General features: G+C 38.4%; 2 protein-coding genes across 2 annotated transcripts in view; both read right to left on the bottom strand.

The window, feature by feature from the left end:
- fryb (furry homolog b (Drosophila)) overlaps window positions 1–7,566 on the bottom strand; it is an 84,209-nt gene extending 76,643 nt beyond the window's left edge. Inside the window, exon 1 of the mRNA XM_038278768.1 lies at window positions 7,423–7,566. The gene's annotated coding sequence lies outside the window, so the exon portion shown is untranslated. The remainder of the gene's footprint in view (window positions 1–7,422) is intronic.
- Window positions 7,567–10,606: 3,040 nt separating this feature from the next.
- rxfp2a (relaxin family peptide receptor 2a) overlaps window positions 10,607–20,122 on the bottom strand; it is a 128,731-nt gene continuing 119,215 nt past the window's right edge. The window contains exons 18-20 of the mRNA XM_038278819.1: window positions 18,760–18,928; window positions 16,829–17,047; window positions 10,607–13,031 (exon numbers count right to left, since the gene is read on the bottom strand). Coding sequence (XP_038134747.1) covers window positions 12,766–13,031; window positions 16,829–17,047; window positions 18,760–18,928 — 654 coding nt within the window. The 3' untranslated portion in view covers window positions 10,607–12,765. The remainder of the gene's footprint in view (window positions 13,032–16,828; window positions 17,048–18,759; window positions 18,929–20,122) is intronic.

Genomic DNA, 20,122 nt, shown 5'->3' with positions numbered 1-20,122 from the left:
AGCGGCAGTTTACGGCAATTTGCAGGCTTCGTTGAAAACTCCCGTAAATTGTCAGAAATTGACGTGGAATTTCTTAGGCAGTGTTCCCCCCATGCCTCCCCCCCATGGAATTCTAGGGGAGGCTTTAACATGTAAATGAACATGCTGTGAGCTATACAAATGCAAACCAGGGTTGCAGGGGGGGGTTTACCCCAAGTGACATCTTTCTGAGGAAGAAAATCTCTGATACAAAGAGATCAGGCTTAGTATAGCCTCTCACATTTTAGCTTGAATTGATTTATTTAATTAAAGTATAGAGACCAAAACAGATCTTTAGCCGACAGAGCAATACATTTAGAGCAGTAATTATTTTTAAAAAAATTTGCATTTAAGATAAAAAATAAAATGTTGTCTGTCAATATGCTCAATTCACAATTACTTAAGTGGAAAAGTTTCAAGAAATGAGTCTGAGATGATTCACTTTATAACATGGCGCATTATCCTGTTGGAAGTAGCCATCAGAAGATTGGTACACTGTGGTCATAAGGTCCGGCCAGGTCAAGATCCGCAATTGCAATTGCACCAAACAGGAAAAAGAACATCGACAAATTCCGGTTCGTCAAATTAAAATATAGCAGCAACAGATCGGTGACTAGAAATTATAGCACAATTCTTATATATATATATAAAAAAAAAAAAAACTAACACCGTTTATTTAAATGATTGGATCCAAACTATTGGTTATTCACCAACGAGGAAGCAGATTTCTCATCTCCATCAAAATATTTATTTTATACCGAGGGACTTAAACTTTAATGAAATCCATTCAAAAGAAACTTCTTATTACAGGAATGAAAAGAGATGCTGAGTTTGGAAGTAGTGAACAAGTTCATTAAAAAAAAGCAGTTTTGAATTATCCTTATCCCCGTTACAAAAATCTACAAAAATATATATATATATATTTGGGCAGAAACTGAACATATGCTGGATGATGGTGGGATTTTTTTAATATGTCATATTAAATTAAGCGTTCACAGGGTTCATACAGGAATGAGTGACTCTAATTTAATGCTATTTAAATGCTATTAGAAATGATTTTAATACCATCAACAAGAATCATGTACACAAGTTATTAGTGTACATGAAATATGAAGGAGCTGCAAGCAGAGTTCCATGACTCCTGTATGTATGTAAACACACACACACACACACATATACGTATATATATATCCTCTAGCTTTTTCTCCGCCTGGAGCGATATAATATATCTGACGAAATTGTTTTTATAAGCATTTTTTATTAAAGAATTATAAATACTTCGATAAACATATTTAAATAATTTTAGTGCCAATTAAGGCCTTGATTTAAAAAAAAAAAAAAAAAAGAATGATTTTTTAATTATTTTTATTGATCCGCGGAAACTCTGGTTCATCTCGCGCATGCTCTGTACGATCTCCAAGAAACTTAGAGCGGCGGGGTCTGGATCCATAGTGGAGGATGCTGCTTTGCTTTGTGCAGGCGGTCTGGAGCGTCTGGATTTCGGGGTAAAACTCCTCTTGGACGCGATGGCGACTCTGCATCGAACAAGACGAACTCAAAGAAGAGATGCTAGCGGTAAATATATGTTCGATTACTGCCTGCTAAGCTAAAAGCAGCCTAGCCTAAGCTACCGGCTAATAGCAGCCTAGCTATTAGCCTATCTAGCCTAGCCTTGCAAGAACAAGCTTTATTAAAGTGTATTTTTTGTGATTACAGGAAGCAGTATGCCGTCTTAACAACTCGGAGACTAATTGCAGGCGCTATGAACCGGAGCAAGGGTAAGATTTAAAGAATATGCTTTCATTCTGCGGTAAAAGGCAATGGATACGGATAGACACCGATCATAGCTTTTACATTTTGTTTTCACAGACTACTGTCGCCTCACAATGAGGCGGTGACCTCCTATTTGCTCGGAGCCATAATCAGCAAGTCCAGATTTGCACGATGTTGATAAAGACGACATTGTGTGTAAGTGACTTGTTTTAATGTTTTCTCCTTCCTTGTTACTGTGACTTGCGTTTGATTTTTTATTTATACCACTCTCATTTAATTGTTTTCCAGCTGCCTGTAAGACGTATTTTCAGACGGTACGCAGGAGCTTCAGATATAGGCTGCCAGCCAACACGCTGCGTGCGGAGGCTATCTGCTCGGAGTCGGGCCAGAAGAAAGAGGGTAAGACTTTATTTGGTGACTATTTTTCAGGTGCATTAATAGATGTGTTGTGTCCATACGCAGTGCGCTGATTCATTTTTTTTTTTCAGCTGCTGAAAGCGAGGCAGAGTGTGCTAACAGATGAGGAAGTGGAACTCTGGAAGTCCGCCTTCCTCGGCGGTGTCTCTGGATGGATTGTACGGTCGCCGCCATTTCGTAGGCCGGATCTCACTGAACTCTGTGTTAAGCTGCAGTCCCGGTTAGAAGCGATGCCGAAGTACAGGGCCACGCACAGTAGGCGTCTGCACATCGGACCTGCCTCGGAGGGAATGCTGCCAGTTACCTCCAACCCCGAGGAAGCAAACGGACCATTCACGGACTTTTAATTTTTAGAAACGCATGTGTTTGGATACGCGTTGTATATCGTTGTGTGTGTTTCAATAAAGCTCTTTCTTTGCATAAACAGCTTCCTGCAAATGTTCATTTCCTGTATAAATTCATTCATGTCCTTGATGGTAGCCTAATAATTGTGTAGTAGTGTAGGATAACATAAATACACACCATATGAATGAATAAATATATGAATGAATAAATATATATATATATATATATATATATGAATAAATATATATATGTAAATATATATATTAGTGCTGTCAATCGATTAAATTTTTTAATCGCGATTAATCGCATCAATGCCTGAGTTAACTCGCGATTAATCGCATTTTAATCGCACATTTTTTTTCCTGATTGAAAATCATTTAAATACTCTCGATGACATACAAAAAAATACATACAGGCTAGGTTTGTGCCAATGTTCTTTTTTTAAAATGAAGACAGGTCACAGATACTGATTTATGCCATAGAAACATATGGCAAGAAGATGGGGAGGCATGTAGCAAAAAATAACAAATATGTAGCCAAAAAAAAAGGCCCTGAAAACAGGCTGATGTAAAAGACAGTCTTTACAGTTAATACAGTCTTTTGAACAAAGACAAGCATTTTACCCTACTGCTATAAAATTTAGTAGAGTTAACATTAGATGTTAATTAACCAAGATAATAATGAACAATTTTCAATCAATACATCAAAATCAATAGACCGACATCACTAGATGAAGGTAGTCTATGCTCTAGAAAGTTACTTTTCAGCCTCTTAACAAAAATGAGAACACACACACACCCACTCACCCACACACAGACACACCCACCCACACACACACACGATACCGACAAGAGTGCCGTAGCAGATTCCATTTCACCTCAGTAATCTGTTTTCTCAGCGTATTTCAGGTTGCTACTAGTTACCAGACACTCAACTTGTTTGTTGGTGGTGGGGCTTAAAGAAAAGGCACTAGCGTCACCCAGTGTATCAGCGTCTTTTTTCCTTGAGGAGCTCCGCTCTTGAAGCCAATGAGAAATGTATAGACTGGGGGAAAATAGCCCCGCCTTCCCGCAGGCTGCAGCGGGATGTACTTGGAAAATTGTACCATAAAACCACATAGCGTTAATCTCACGTTAAAAAAATTATCGCCGTTAAAATGGCCTCGCGTTAACGCGTTAATAACGCGATAATTTTGACAGCACTAATATATATATATGCCAACCAATCACGAGCGACTTTACTTGTTTAAAAAGAAGTGGTTCCGTCCAATACTCCGTAAGAAAATTAAAGCCTGGCGTGGCCACGTGTGGTTTTGCTGCCAATCACGAGCGATTTCATTTGTTTGAGAATAGTGGTTTCAGCCAATACTGAGTAGGTTATTCAAGCCAGACCTGGCCAGCCGCGCGGGTTTGCTGCATTCATATGCTAATTAGGGCCATTAGTACAGCTGATCGCTCTCCACATACGTCACGGTACGTTTTCGACAATTTGTGGCACGACAAACGCGGACAAGCACGGGTTGCAAATTGTCGGAAACTGACGAAAATCAGGCAGATCTGCGGGATTTTACGGGGGTTTACGGGGACGAAAATCTCACTTTTCATGCAGTGTATAGGATTTCCTGAAAGCGCGCACATGCGCGTTCACGACGCTACGGAAGCCGGCAGACCAAACCAGCGCATTCAGCTCAGCAAAGAACTCATGCTCTTCCTCAACACTGAAGTCCTCAGAAATTTTTCTTTCGTTGTTTCTTTCTTTGCACAGGTAAACGGCACATTTCTTCTTCTACGCTTGCATTATTGGCAGAGCAGACGCTGAATGCGCACTTTCATCTGGCTTGGTCTGCCGGCTTCCGTAGCGTCGTGATCGCGCAGTAGCGCGCTTTTAGGAAATCCTATACACTACTGTTTATGCTCTAAAAACATTCTAAATGACTTCGTTTCGAGTAAATTCTGGATGCTACCCACTCAGGACACTTGGAATACATTGGACGAGCAGTATGGAGGAATATTGAAACGTTTTTTGTGGACTTTTATGGACCTTTCTGCCTCGGGCACCATAGACCTCCATTATTTGAATGTCAGCAGACAGCAAGAAGCCTCCCAGATCTCCAGATGCATTTGAGATATCAAAAAAGTACTCCAGAGTGTTGTTCAGCATGGGGGTGAGTAGAAAATGAAGGCTAATCATGTTTTGGGTGTACTATTCCTTTAAACCTAACTGCCCTCAGTATTGTATCAGCCAGAGAGTACTGATTATAAACAAATATCTAGCAATTTATTTAGGACATTTGCATGTCAGAGGTGAAAAACACTTAAAATTACTTAACAAATGAACTAACATTTCCTAAAGAGGATCTTTAAACAGAGGACAAAACCGAATGATTTTACTAAAGTAAATGCTCTTTGTGTTTTCTGTGAAACACATGTTGAGCTGTGTGGGTTTGTTTAACGAAGCCGAAACCCAGACACAATGGAGCAAGCTGCTGACTGGCTGTCTCAAACAGCTGGAGAAATGAGGAGGGGGGAGAAGACTAAGAGATGAGGAGGGTGGAAAGAGAGGCTGGGGGACAAGGCAGGGGCAGATCTAGAGGGGTGGCAAGGAGGGGACATGGCCACCCCTAGCCAAACCCACCAGGTGATTTTTTGTCGCACCTCCTTTGAGATTTAACCCTGGTATAGTAACCAAAAACTAAACATACAAATACAGCAAAAAAAAAAAAAAAATCATTGATAAAAATATACTATAAATAAAGATGCTAATACAGAATAACTGTTTTTTTTATTTGTTTTTAGGTTTTATAGGGGAGAGTTTGTCCCTGAAGTCACCTAAGATGAAGAACATTGCTCAACCCATTTATTGTATATATTATGCAGTACGGTAAATTAATTTAAACAGTACTAATGTAAAAATATGCACTTAGCTTTATCAAAAGGGACTCTAATAAAATCTGGTCTGTCTTCAGTAATTTATTCAGAAAATACAGATGTTGTTTGCATAAATTTTCCTACTGGTTTATGTTGATCAGTATAGATTGAGCATAAGATGTTTTTGGACGCCTATCTGTTTTCATCCACTGCCTGACCACCCCTATGAAAACCGTCACATGGTGGAGTGGTCAGACGACACGCTAACGGGGCCACCTCTAGAAATCCCTTCACCACCCCAGAAAAGTTTTTCTAGAACCACCACTGAGACAAGAAGTGAATAAATGGGATCTTCCTCAGCTAATAAATTACATCAGATCGTTCTAAAAAGAAGGCAAAATATTAACATCCTTTCACCGTATATAAAATACTAAAAGTCCAACATTAAAGCAGACTGTTATCTGGGTGAAGGTGAAGTACATGTTAATAATATATGCTCATGTTACTGACTGCTTCTCCAAAGACATGCCAGAGGATCAGTGGTGTCAAAAGTACACCCATTTGTTACTTAAGTAGAAGTATAGATACTGCAGTTCAAAAACACTGGTAAAAGTTAAAGTATCAACTTGACCTCTTTACTCAAGTAAAAGTGAAAAAGTATGTGCTCCAAAAACTACTTAAAGTATAAAAGTATAAAGTAACTTAAAAAAAAACAAACAGCTGATGTCACTATATGAATTGGAAACTCAATTTTTCAACCATTATGAAAAAAATTCTTTGAGATAGGGCCAAGGATAAGGGAGGTCTTGTTGGTCTCCATCTCCGGATACGCTCTCGCCTGTGTCCGACCTTTCAGACGTATGACATCTTTTTGTGAATCTGACATCACAGCATGGCATAGACAATTCACGTTTGCAGTTTGAAGAACACCTGCTTGCTTCTGATGATTTCCCTTAACTAACCAATGAGTGTTTGCGTTATACGACTCATCCAATTACTCTAGTTTTCACTAGATGTGGATGGCGCCAATGATCTGCACTGGATGGCGCACATGACGGGAAATAAATATTTATAAACATTAAACCAAAGCTAAGAGTTATGAGTAACATTTGTTTTAAAAATGGAAGAAACAGAAAGTAATGTAATGCAATGTAATGAATAGAAGTCAGAAGTAGGAAGAAAAATAAGTAACAGAGTAAAGTATAGACACCTAAAAATTGTACTTAAGTACAGTAACCAAGTATTTGTACTTCGATACTTGACACCTCTGCAGAGGATGTAATACGGCTTTTAAATATCAGACTTTCCAGACTCAAATCTCTAATTATTTTAGCCCATTTTTAAAATGCCCAAATTTTTAAGAATATAGAGAAAAAAATCCTGTGGCAGAAGGTCTTGCAGTGGTCAGACTTCTTAAAATTCACTTAGACAAAGACAGTATAACAAAAAAGACAGGTAAAAAGAAAGAAGAACGTAGGAATAGATAGTAAAATGAAACAGTGATATCTATTAAACCCCCCTAATATTTATATTAATTCATGTCACTTATTAATTAGTTTTCAGAGACTCAGACATGGCACCAGACAGTCAGCTGGTTCTTTAATTATGAGACAAAACAACCCTCCTTAATTTTGTTTTGCTTGTAATCGCCACAGCTGTACCCGATGGCTAACATGCACCGTTTGATCCCCGCCATTATGAACAGTATATGTATCTCTTTTAACCAGTTGTCTGGCTAATATATGTTGCAAAGCAGCGCGGTATTGTTCTCTGCGTGGGGGCTGCTAAGCAAACGTGGGAGCAGTTATTTTTCTTTTTTTGGGGAGGTTAGTTTAACTAATACAGAGCAATATAACTATCTTATAGCTAACTAGATAGCTGAAGCTTTCCTACTATAACCGTCCCAGTCGTCGCTGTTAGACCAAGACATGTCTTGTTTTGTCACCGAATACCGTAGCGTCACCAGAAACACCCCCTACATCTGATTCAAATCATATTTTACCTTTTCTTCGTCGACGGGCGAGGCTAGAGGGTCATCTCCAGGGACGGTTTCTTTGTTTGTGATGCTCGGTGGCTTGTTTTCATCAATTCTCCTCGCCTCTCTCCTCCAGGAGTCGTGCCGCCCAGACTGACAGCACCACCGCTTGAGTGGACGATGTCCCGCCCCCTAGTAACCAATCAGAGACCAGGACGAAAGACAGGGAGACGAGGGCCGACTCTGATTGGCTAACAGCCGTTTCGATCAAGGTGTCACTAAGGGCGCAGCTTGGTCCAAGGGCAGGACACCTGCTGAGAGAGGATGCTGAGCACCGCAGGTGCAGCCACATTAAGTGAGGAAAGAGCCTTAAATAGTATATGATATATACAGCATACAGTCACAATAAAATAAAATAAAAATAAAAATGAATTTGAGGAGTAAAAAAAAAAAAAAAAAAGAATGATTGAATGGAATGTTGTTCAGAAGCAGAGGCGTAGCCAGGAATTTTTTTATAAGGGTGGCCAGGAAATAACCAGTGTACACTGAGGGGAGGCCGAAAGCGGATAGGCGCCAAAATTGATGAGCAAAACATCCATTGTTTCTAAATAAAGACTAACTATACTTTCCCAAATCCTTTGCTAACAAATAGATGCATATATTTAAACATCCATACTTCCTAGATAAAAAGCATAGTGGATAAAATTCTTTCTTGGTTTCTGGGGTGAACATCTTTTCCATTATCTTTACTTACCTATTTTTATCAATAATCATTCTGCATTAAGTTGATATTTACAAGTACTGATATCTACATAAAGCACATTTCTCTACTGTGAGATCAATAAAGTAATACATTGATTATTGAATAAGTTTTTATTAAAATATGTATTTATTTATGATTTAACCGAAAACCCCTAGATGACTTGCATTTTTCTCTTTTATATATATATATAAAAAACACAAAATCTAGTTCTGAAAAGAACCTTACTACTGTACTTACTGGAGTGTATTGATGTGCATAATCAACCACAGTGTTTTAATGTTTTGAACATTCCACTTGAGAGTATGGAGAGGAGCCCCGATGATCCTTTCGGCTGTTTTCACTACTCTTCTCACTTTCTTCCAATCTGAGGTGCTGTAGCCTCCACACCACACAGTGAGACAGCTGCTCTCGAGATAATCAAGATAATACTGCTAAATTAAACTAGTACAAGTTTAGTGCAGTTCGGTTGTATCTGGCACTGTTCACTTCAGTTTTGACACTGCAAGCATATTTGGGAACAGGCGGGAAGAGCCTCTCATAGGACTGCAGAACTGAATTGGCAATATGCTCCTGCTCCAGCCTACTGCCCCAGAGACAAGGTATGGCTTTCCACAAAAGACATTCAGGCCAACTCTGCTAACAAGAAGCTTTCACCCAAATGTATTGGCACCTATGAGGTTTAATCAGTCTTGGGTCCTACCTAAGCTCATCTCAGACTGCCAGGGAGTCTCAAGATCCATCCTGTTTTTCATGTTTCCTTGATTAAGCCTGTGAGATCTAAACCCTTTTGCCCTCCTCCTGAGTCCCCTCCTTCCCCGCGAGACATTGGTGGGTATCCTGCCTACAATGTTAGGAGGAGGCTAGATGTTCATTGACGTAGCAAATGTTTACTGGTGGACTGGAAGGAACATTCCTGGGTTTCTTTTTCGCTCATTCTGGTCCCAGACATGGTTAGAGACTTTGAGGAGTTTTGTCCTGGCCCCAGTGGACTCCCAAGGGGTGGTCATTGAGGGGGTTTGCTGTCGGAACCCTTGTGTGGAGAGTTTTTCTTTTCCTGTGGAGCACTGCTGGTGGGCAAGGTTGGCTGTCAGACGCACCTCAGTTCTATCTGCCCATCTATCTGCTAGGGATTTAAGGAGCTGCAGCCACCTCTTCTGATGGCCCCATACTGCGGTACCAGTCTAGCCAACGTTTACAGTAGCCTCTATGAGAACGTAATGTCTTTTTCCAAGTGTAACCTTTTTAAATTGCTCACCTCTCATCTCTCTGGATTTTCAGAATGGAACAAAGCTCCCCAGACTGATCACTCAGAGTCAAGCTCTCTTGTTCCCGACCTCTGCCCCCTAATCCCATCAGTTGCTCCAGTTGTCTCTGCCTGCCCACTCTCCACCACCTCTGAGACAGCTCTCAGACTCCGTTCACTCCCTTCGTTTTAACCCATATCTCGAAAGTTCTGCACAGTCGTTGGCTTTGTCCACCGAGGGACTCCCAGTCCTTTCCCTATCCTGTTTGGCTGAGTTAAAAAATAAAACTCCATGCTTTGTGTCCGTGCCTGATTCTGTATGTGGATCAGAAAGGTTCAGCCAGACATGACACTGGCTTTCACAATAATTGTTGCAATTGCTCAGCTCTTTATCAGACATTTAAGTTGTGAATCTGTGTATGCAGCATCTCATTACTGATTCCTGCTCTGTCAGAACTCCCCCTCTCTAAATTTAAACTGAAAGTAACATTTTTGGGAAGATAGTATTCATTCAGAAAAGTTTTATTAAAAATGTAGAGCAAACAAAATCAAAAAATTCAATAACCTGAATCAAGAAAAATGTTATACTGCACAAGACGTACACAAAGCGTACAGCCTTTCATATGAAATTATAATAGAAATGTATAAATGAACATGTACAGCCTGACCGGAAGTGACATTTCTTGATTTAGTCAGATTTGTATCGACTGGTTCCACAGCAGATATTTACTAAAAAAAAAGTGTATTACTCCCCCCCCTGTAAAGATCATCCTTTTTTAATTTGACTAATATAGTGTGAAAAATCATATCTTCAAGGCGTGTAATGCATTGGTCTGGGAAAACTGAAAACAATCAATTATGAAGAAAATTTGAAACAGTCTAAATAAGGCATTAAGGCCTTAGTGCAAAAATAAAAAAAAGTTAAGGATGATACAAAAAATGTTATCCAGTTCAAGTTCTTCACATAACATAAAGAGGTAAGATTGAATAAAACCTTTGCAGATGTGTGAAAAGGGACAAAACAGGAAAATTGGCATCAGAATAATCAGACAGCTGAAGAAGACTAAGAGACAGAGTTAACATACAGACACTCATAAAATATGCTTAACATCCACAATTTTGTGCATAAGTTTTAGCTGCACCTTAATCCTTATTTCAGGCATTCAATTCAAAAAGAGAAACTATCATTATTTTGATCCATACATTTTAGGTATCAATTTCTAAAAATTTCAATAATCATAGCTTTCAGCTAATTAAAATCTTAAGCTGTTTCTCAAAAAAATTAGACTATTATTAAAAACTACTTTAAGGAAGCTTTTAAATACAGAGACGGTACATTATGCCCTAAGCAAACACCAGGGAAGATTCCTGCCTCCCAAGTTGTTCAGCAGTTAAAGACACCGTCCACAGGGAAGGTAAGCTACAAAAGGTCATATTAAATAAAGCATATTAACGGAAAGTTCAGTGGAAGAAATTTTTTTTAGGAAACTGGGATAAACTGACTCAAGAGACCATTGCTAAATTGTGAAGTGTGGAAAAAAAAATTTCAGAACCGTCTAACCTGACTTAAGAAGAAAAAGCACTAGAACATGGCTGAGTGATCCAGACTTCTGTATATTTTCAGATCAAACTATTTTTTTCTGAATTTTAAAGTCCCATAATCTTGAGGTGGTGTGGGAAGAGACAGAATAAAAGTGTCCAGTTTCCTCAGGCAGGGATAATTAGGCTAGACTCCTTCATCCGACTCCACTGTCGGATGAAGGAATTTGCTCTGCAATGTTAGGATTGTCTATTCAAGCCCTACTTTCAGTGTCATTGTGTCCTTGGGCAAGACTCTTCACCTGCATTGCTTACTGATGGTGGTTGGAGAGACTGGTAGCACAAGTTTTATTGCAGCGTCGCTTCTGTTAGTGAGCACCAGGGCAGCTGTGGCAATGTAGCTTGCCACCAACCTGTGTGTGAGTGTGTGCGTAAAAGACTAAATGTAGTGTAAAGTCCTTTAGTCAACTCCTCTGACTTGAAAAAGAGCTATATAACTGCATGCCATTTCCTTTGGTGCAATAAGCACAGCACCACATCTTTCCATCTGCTGTCAACCTTTATGATAATTCTGATTCTTATTTATGATTCTGCCAAAGGTATCAGTGCCTTCTATACATGGAATCACTGAATGATAAAGCAGCAAACTCTCTTAAGCTGAAAACTTTGGCGGATATTTTCAAGAAAAAGATAAAAGATGCTCTCAACAAAAATGCAGAAGACATGAGGGCCTTTATGGAGCCAAAATGGTCTCCCATTTCACCTCAGCAGAGCCACACGCAGATCATCCTATGCTAAATATGGATGCTGACAGTCTTGCAAAAGAAGACCCAATCAAGTATAAAGTGCATATACCATACAGTACGTCCAAAAGCTACAACTACATACTTTACATATTACATTCTCAATTCTAGAAAAAATGAACATGGGTTTTGATTAGCTGTAAAGTTATGATCATCAACAATAACTTACATAATGTGAGTCTCATTTTTGAAATGAATTCCTGAAACATTTTGAACAATTTTGCTCTTTTAATCTACTGAGAAACCCCTGTTTAATCATGAACTCTTAAAAGATATGTAAACCCAAGAACACATAGAACAACATCAATTACTGCAGAGCTACATAAAGTAGAAAGTCAAATTCTTTCATCGGTTTACCCAAAAATGGGTTTTGGCTTTTTCATGTATGCATTAGTTCTGTGAAGAGAAAATGTGTAGGTAAGAAAAAGTTGTTTGGTAACACTGTAATTACAAAAAAACAGGTGATAAGTCTTTGTTCTGTGTTTTTTTTATATTTCCTTAAGCTCCCCAATAGGTGTTTAACAGTTGGTTAGTCTATTAATGGAGAACAGTGTATACGACTGCGAGATAAAAAACAAATATGGTTCCACATCTCCCGTTAAATACAATCAGACGACACTGAAGTAACATGAGGAATCCAATTGCGGGATGTTATCGACTGCATTAACCTTTTCATGGGAAACATTGTCAAAGCTTAAATAACAGAAACTCCTCCAAGATGCAACATTGGTGGTGTTAAGCCTTGGCTCCTTATGCCCATGTTAAGGAGGTTCTGAGTAAGACATTTTTATAGTGAGCTGAAGGTGCTGCTATTTATGTACAAATGACAAAATACATAAGAGATAAAAAAAAAAAGATGACAGAGTTTGGTGAAACAGCATGGTGACTAACATCTTTTCCTCCTCAGAGAGTTCAAAACAGTGCTGTCGTCATGTGAGAGCTTCAAAATGTGGCGATAAAATTGGCCAATGACCCGTAGTTTATTCAAAAAAAAAAATGGCACAGTTTAATAACAAGTCTTCTCAGGCATAGCGAGGGTCTGCTTCGACCAGCGACAGCTGCTGGAGGTAGGCAGGCGACTGGCAGCCCTGCGACCGCGCCGTCTCCACAAAGATGGTTGAGGAAGTGAGGCTTTTGCGGTCCTTCTTAAGGGGGTGTCTTCTTTGCCAACGGCAGAGCAAGAGCTCCACCTGCTCTCTGAAGAAGCTGGTTGTCAGGGTGTACAGAATGGGGTTCAAGGCACTGTTGATTGGAAGGATGAAAATGACGACCCAACTGGAGATGGTGTCTAAAGAAGCAAAGGGAAACAGCAATGTAAGGCAAGGAACATTTACTCGCAGACCATTTTTACACAAGGTAACTTGAGATGCTTCCAAGGAAAATAACATACAAAAAAAAACATAAAGAGAAATTAGAAATTAGATCATTTTAGCCATAATTTTAAAACAGTTAATGAAGACTAAAAATCTGAAAAAAAGCAGATTTTTTAGATTTCTGGGAAAGCTGTTATAGATCATACTGTTTCCAGTTATGATAAAAGAGACATTTTTTAAATTTTTACTGAAAAATATCTTAACAGCCTTTTTATATGACAGTTTAAGACTAAAACATTCTTTGATGAGAAAACAGACACCTCAGTAGTTCATGCAGCTTTAAGCCTCTTGGCTTTTTTCGCTGCATCTAATTAGAGTCAGAAGTTCTCACACTGTTTCTACAGATGTGACGTCAAGTGAATCCATGCCTAGTTGGTCTGACCAAGCAAACAATCAAAACGTTATTTTCAAGATAGATTTTGTGGATATTCCAAAGCCACTGGCATCCAGCTCAACTGCCACCAATGTCAACTCCAGATAAAGGGAAAAAAAATATAAATACAAAAAGATCTTGTCAAGTAGGAACGCTCACTAGACTAATGAGTAATGGACTAATAGACTAAACAACATTGGGAGGTTTGAGGCACTAAACAGTACTCCAGCAATGGAAGCCATTCCACATCAGGGAGAGGAGGCACTCTGCTTTGACACAGCTGACATATGGAAGACTCTGAGGAGAATCAACCCAAGGAAGGCCCCAGCCCCCCAAAACATACCTAGGCGGATGCTCTAGGAGTGTGCGGGTCAGCTGGCTGGCATCTTACAAGACATCTTTAACACTCCACTGGACCAAGCCATAGTGGCAGCATTCTTTAAGTCTGCCTCCATCATTCTGGTCCCAAAGTAGCCTCAAGTTGTCTCATTCAATGATTAACCGGCCTGTTGCACTGACTTCCACTATGGTGAAGTTCTTCGAAAGGCTTGTTAAAGAACACATCGTCTCCAGTCTAACAGCCTGATCCTAAACATTGAGAATCATCGTCAACTTCAGAAAGAACCGGCATAAACACGCTCCTCTTCTCATCACAGCAGCTCAGCTGTAGAGGTGGTCATTAGAACCAAATTTCTGGGGGTGCACATCACAGACACCCTCACCTGGTCTATGATCACAGCCTCACTGGTCAAAAAGACACAGAAGCGCTTTAACTTTCTTGGGAGGATGAGAAGAGCCCACCTGCCCCCGCCCATCCTCATGACCTTCTACAGAAGCACCATAGAGAGCGTTCTGACCAGCTGTCTCACTGTGTGGCGTGGAGACTGCAGCGCCTCAGACAGAAAGAAAACGAGAAGAGTGGTGAGAAAAACAGCTTTTTCCCTGCTGTCGTCAGACAGTTGAACTGTTGAACTCTAAACTGGACTCTGCATCACACTTGCAACATTATTTTGCACCACCGATGTGGCTGAAACTTTTTATAATTCTTTTAAAAAGGACACAACTCAAAGTTATACTCTTGTATACACTTTGTGTAAACAAGATGACAATAAAGTTTGTCTAAGTCTAGGTCTAAGAGCAGAAGACTGCTGCAGTTCTGTGTTTTGGCCACAGGTGGCAGTATCATTATAATTCGGTCATGCCTCTTTAATAGACCCAGCAGTTTTTACATATTTATCTAAAGGAGTCATAAGCTGGTACAAATACTGAGTATTTACTCAGTTTTAGGGGAAAAATATATAGAGCTCATGTGGAACCCTTTTCATACCCTTTTTTCCCCCATTGTCTCAGAAAATTATAACACCTTAGATAAGAGGTTATGGTGCCCTCAAGCATTTTCTTAAAAAAAACAACAACAACCCTGCATTAGACTAGTTTAAAAATGATGCTTTAAGCAAAAATGTAAAGCTTTTGAGGAGTATGTGCATATCTATGTTCGAATTTGGGACTCCTTCATGAATAACTGCATAAATGTAGCAAAGAGGTGATCAGCCAGCAGCACTGCGTAGGTGTAATGGATGCCCAGATTGCTTGAATGGCTGCCTACAAATCATTAGACTTGCTTGGTTCTGATGTCTCCTCTTATTGAAATCAGCTCATAGATTTTCTATGGCATTCAGGTCAGTTCAGTTTGCTGGCTAATCAAGGTCAATACAATCGTGGTCATTGAAAAAGCTTTTGGTGCCTTTGGCAGTGCAGTTAGATACCACACCCTGCTGGAAAATAAAACCAGGATGTCCATACAGTTTATAGGTGATAAATCTGGATTCCAACCATTTCTTGTCAAGTCTAGATTGCAAAACATCCTGATGCCAAAGCTCTTATGTTTTGCAACTTAACTGAAGTCCTGGAAGGAAATTAAATTGACATTTTCTGGATTCTAGGTTTATAGATTCTATTATATGTTGAACTTGGTGTGCATGCATTAGACTTTTCTACTACTTCTTATTTTAATCTAGATCAGATCAGGAACTTCACATGAATTTACCTATTTAATAGGCTACTGATAGATGCTGAAACAGACTAATTGTTTAAAAATTGAAATAAAGGATGTTATTGCATCCTTTTCTAATCAGTGCTATGAAGGATTTTCCTTTTTTGAAGATCTACTGTATGTCCTAATGAGTCGAAACAAAAACTTTGTTGAATCTCTTTTAAAAGGTTTGGATGAAGTGAAAGAAAAAAAGATGGAAGTTTTTTCGAGGCACGTCAGATAGCCTAGTTTTACACCTGGGACATGTATTTCACTTTGCGAAGCCAGTGGCCACAAATTTAGGTTTTAAAATAGGCAGTCATCTTAACTTTGACAGCCAGATCAAAGCTGTGGTTAAATCCAGTTTCTTTCTGGCCAAAACAAAGTTCTCGCTAAGCAAAGCACCCTCTGAGACAGTGATCCATGCCTTTGTGACCACTCGGCTGGATTAATGCAATATAATTTATTTAGGTGTTTTTGGATCGTTCATTGCCCGTCTGTGGCTTCCGGTTCACTTTGGGATTCATTTAAAAATTCTTTTATTTTGTTTCAAGTCTTTAAATGGCTTTGCTCCAACATATATCGCTGATCTCCTATATCCTTATTTACCCCTTTGTTCTCTTAAGTCAGCGGGTCGATTACTCCTGTCAGTACCTAGAACAAGGTATAACTCAGAGGGGACTGGATCATCTCTGTACACAGAAAAAAAAAGTGCAACCTCTTTTGGCATCTACGTAATCATATTTAGTTATTTTAACACAATTATCCTACCCTGCTAACATAAAACAATTGTGTTAAACTAACTAAAGACTAAAGTAAATGCCAAAAACTGTTGCGTTATATTTTTTCAGTGTAGTCAATCCCAAACCGGAATGATTTGTCACTGTATATCAGGCTGGCTTCTTCTTTGACCATTTTAAATCTCTATTAAAGTCTAATTTTTTCTCCCTGGCATTTAATACTCAAAAGGATGTTTGATGATTTTATGTTTTTTTTTCCCATATTGTTTTTACTTATTTATTGATTTTATATTGTAGATATTAATCTTAGTGTATTTAATGGTGTTTGTATTTCTGCTTATATGCCGCACTTTGGTCCTATTGGTTTTTTTTAAAGTGCTATATAAATAAAGTTGGATCAGATGTAAGTTTTAAAGATGAAGCTCAGAAAGAGACAAATAACTCACAACCACGTCAGCAAAGCACCATGCGGCTGCTTTTTATGAAATTAAGGCTTGCATGATCATTAAGGGAATAATGACACAAGGAATAATTGTAAAAAGTCTGAGATGTCTTTGTTTTTCTCACCTGGTATCTCCATCTCCAGCAGTGAGAGAATCTTCACTAAGAATATTGGAATCCAGCAGAGGGCGTCAGAGAACACTATAAAGAAAAATCTGTTGGCCACTGCTACATCTCTGTGCAGTCTGCTCCTCAGGTCAGATGCATTGATGCCAGTTTTGTAGATGGAATAGAACATGCTGGTGTAGGAGAAGACGATCACAAGGAACGCCACCAGATTGAGACCTAAAACAATGAACAGACTGTTCACACGTGTATTCAGAAAAAAGGAGAAGCATAAAGAGCTTTCAGTTTAGAAAGACCCCAGCAGCTTTTGCAATAACAGGCATAGAAATGAATATTAACGGTTCTGCAAACACACGCATATCAGACTAAAGCCTTGTGTTGTGCTTATAATGGTGAAAATCTTATGTTTTGGCTTCCTAAAGCCTTTTAAATCCATCATGTCTCCAAAGGTGTGTAGAAATAAAATTCCATGGATGCTAGTCCATACATCACACGTAATTTTTTTCTTCTATTTCACATAAATCGGTCAAGCAACAGGGTTTGAAATGCAAGCAATACAGGATAATATTTGTTAAAAGTAGACATTTAATAAGAAACATAATCAGCGAGGTAAAACAGGAAAAGGATTGCTTTCAGAGAAACTGACTCCTCCCTTATCTTATGCACAAGCAAAAAATATGTATAGAATTACTGCATGCAGGAAAGCCAAAATACCAAAATGTGCATAAAAAATTCACAATTCTGAAACATATGCTTTAAAAAAGTTTAAACTTTTAACAAACAACAACAAATGTATATTTTATCAATATTTTAACCTTTTTACTAATACCAATGAAGCAGCAGTTGGTAGAAAAAATGAACTTAATCAACCTTTTTTTCTGAAAAAACACTGTGTATATAAATGGTTTCATTTGAATGAATATTTTTTAAATCCCCACCCAATATATACAATTATATATATATAAAAAAAATATTTCAAGGGCAACATTTTGAAATCAGGAAAAAACCAACCTGCTGAGCCACCTTTGCCCAGGTTGAATAATAACACCAGACACCAAAGTTACTTAAACGTGTTAATTTCTTAATATCACATAACTGCAGACAGCATCTGCTTATCAGTAGTACTTAAAAAAAAAAAAAACAACCTTTGTAGTTACAACTTCAGTCTACTAGAGCAATGGTCGTACAACTTTTAGATTAATCCCTTTTTCAGCATGTCTGGATCAAATGTTACCTCAGCATGTTTCTACTGAGCTGAATTATGTGCCGTGAAGGAATCCAGTCATTTGATTCAGAGATTAATTAACGCTTTCCGTAATAAAGAACAGCTTTAAAGAACAGCTACAGCTATACTGAGATTAATTTACATGCAGAAGAGATTATTATTTAACCATTAAATTTGTTTGTATTAGATTTAATTAGGAAGTTTTTAATTGCAAGGATATGAAGACTTTTGAAAGGTACAGTAAATCCAAAAGTTATGTATATTTTCGAGGTAAAAATTAGAAACAAAAGAAACAAAGAAGCAAAGCCTCTGAAAAGGAAATGTTGGCAAAGCTTAAAAGAGAACATCTAAAATAATTTTGGGACTTTAATCCTGAGGTTTACAAAGAACACTAAGTAACGACTGGCAGGCTGACGATGCATCATTAGATAAATCGCCTGTGTTTATTAGTCGCAAATGTTCTGTTAGTTTATTGGATCTCTGTAAAACTGCCAGTAACACGTCAGACTACAGCTACATTTTCCATGATGAAAACCTTAATCCTTGTAAAATCCTCCTTTTGGACTCTGATTACAAGCATATCCCCAAAGGTGTCTTTTTCATTACCCTACATGATTAATCAAAAGGACATTTACCTTCTAACAAGTTCAGAAAGAAGATTGCAGTAGTATACAAGAGAGAAAAATAAAATGGTTCTTTAATTTACCCAGAAAAATCCCGGTGGAATATCCTTTGGCTGTAGGTTTCTCTTGCCTGTCAGAGTGGAGGGGGAAGCAGACCCCGTTCCGACCGTAGTAATTGCCAAAGATGTCTTCGTTCATAAGCGGCACAGCGGCAATGATGAAGCCCATCAGCCAGATAGAAGACAGGATCACCTTGCATCAGAACAACAAATATGCTGTTAAGGTTTCAGATGCAACATGCCTCCAAGTTCACAGTGAAAAAAACACCTGGAACATTAATTACTTAAATCCACATTGTGACTGACATTTAATTAAATTAGCAGAATTTAAATGCTTAAATTGACTGGTTTCTACCTGTTGAAGGACATTTAAAGGTTTGTTGCTGTCTAGAGAGGAGCCTCCCTCTCCCCTTAAAAAAATGAAGAAATGTCTCTGTCCTAAAGATGAATAAACAATGCCCTGAAAATGTCAGTTTCTTCAAGCTCTTCCTGGATTGTCAACTCTGTCGGCATATCTAAAATAGGCATTGGAAAGCCCAAGGTGTTTTAGCCTTTTTCGAATTACAGGCAGAGCTGAGCCAGAGTCAGATATGTGTGATGAGTTTTTGTTCTGCACACAAAAAGTGAGATGGGTATGAAAATCTAAAAATATAGCATTCTTATTAGGAAACAATGAATTGCAAAAGTAGTCATCTCCATAGACTTTTTTTGACGTTTTCTACTTTTTTCTACTATGGTAAAAAAAAAATAATGACGCGAAATGCTGAATGAAACTAGGTTGACCCTGAAGGAGCTGCAGAGATCAACTCAGGTGGGCGAGTCTGTTGAAAGGGCAACTTTTAGACAAGCACTCTATAAATCCTGCTTCTACTCTAGAATGAACATTGGGACAAATTCCCCACTGCCATCAGACTGCTGAACCATTGAGAAAACTCTAAATCATGTCACAGAACCTGAATCACACTCACAACACCAAACCAAAACACTATATTTTTGCACCATATATATTTAATGCTCTAAACTTCCATATCAATGCGGTTTTTTTGCACCATGTTTTCCTCCCGCATTGTTTACATTTGATCACTGCTGCACTTTAAGAAATGGAAACGTCATTAAGCTGTACATTTTGTATACACACATTATGTATACAAAATAGCAATAAAAGTTGTCTAAGTCTAAGACAAATATGAACTAACTATCCACACACTGCAAAAAACCGAAATCTAGATAAGTATTTTTCTTTTTAATATAAGTGAATTTTTCTTGTATTGAGGAGGTAAAAGAGACATTTTGCCAATGGAACAAGTCAATTTACACTTAAAATAAAAAAACACAACTGCATTGTCTTATTTCAAGTGCATATTATCTACTTATCTTATTTTAAGAG

This window comes from Cyprinodon tularosa, unplaced genomic scaffold, assembly GCF_016077235.1.
Source record: "Cyprinodon tularosa strain WSP-4 unplaced genomic scaffold, ASM1607723v1 ctg144, whole genome shotgun sequence".
Classification (NCBI taxonomy): Eukaryota; Metazoa; Chordata; class Actinopteri; order Cyprinodontiformes; family Cyprinodontidae; genus Cyprinodon; species Cyprinodon tularosa.
This window is presented reverse-complemented; position numbering and strand designations above follow the sequence as displayed.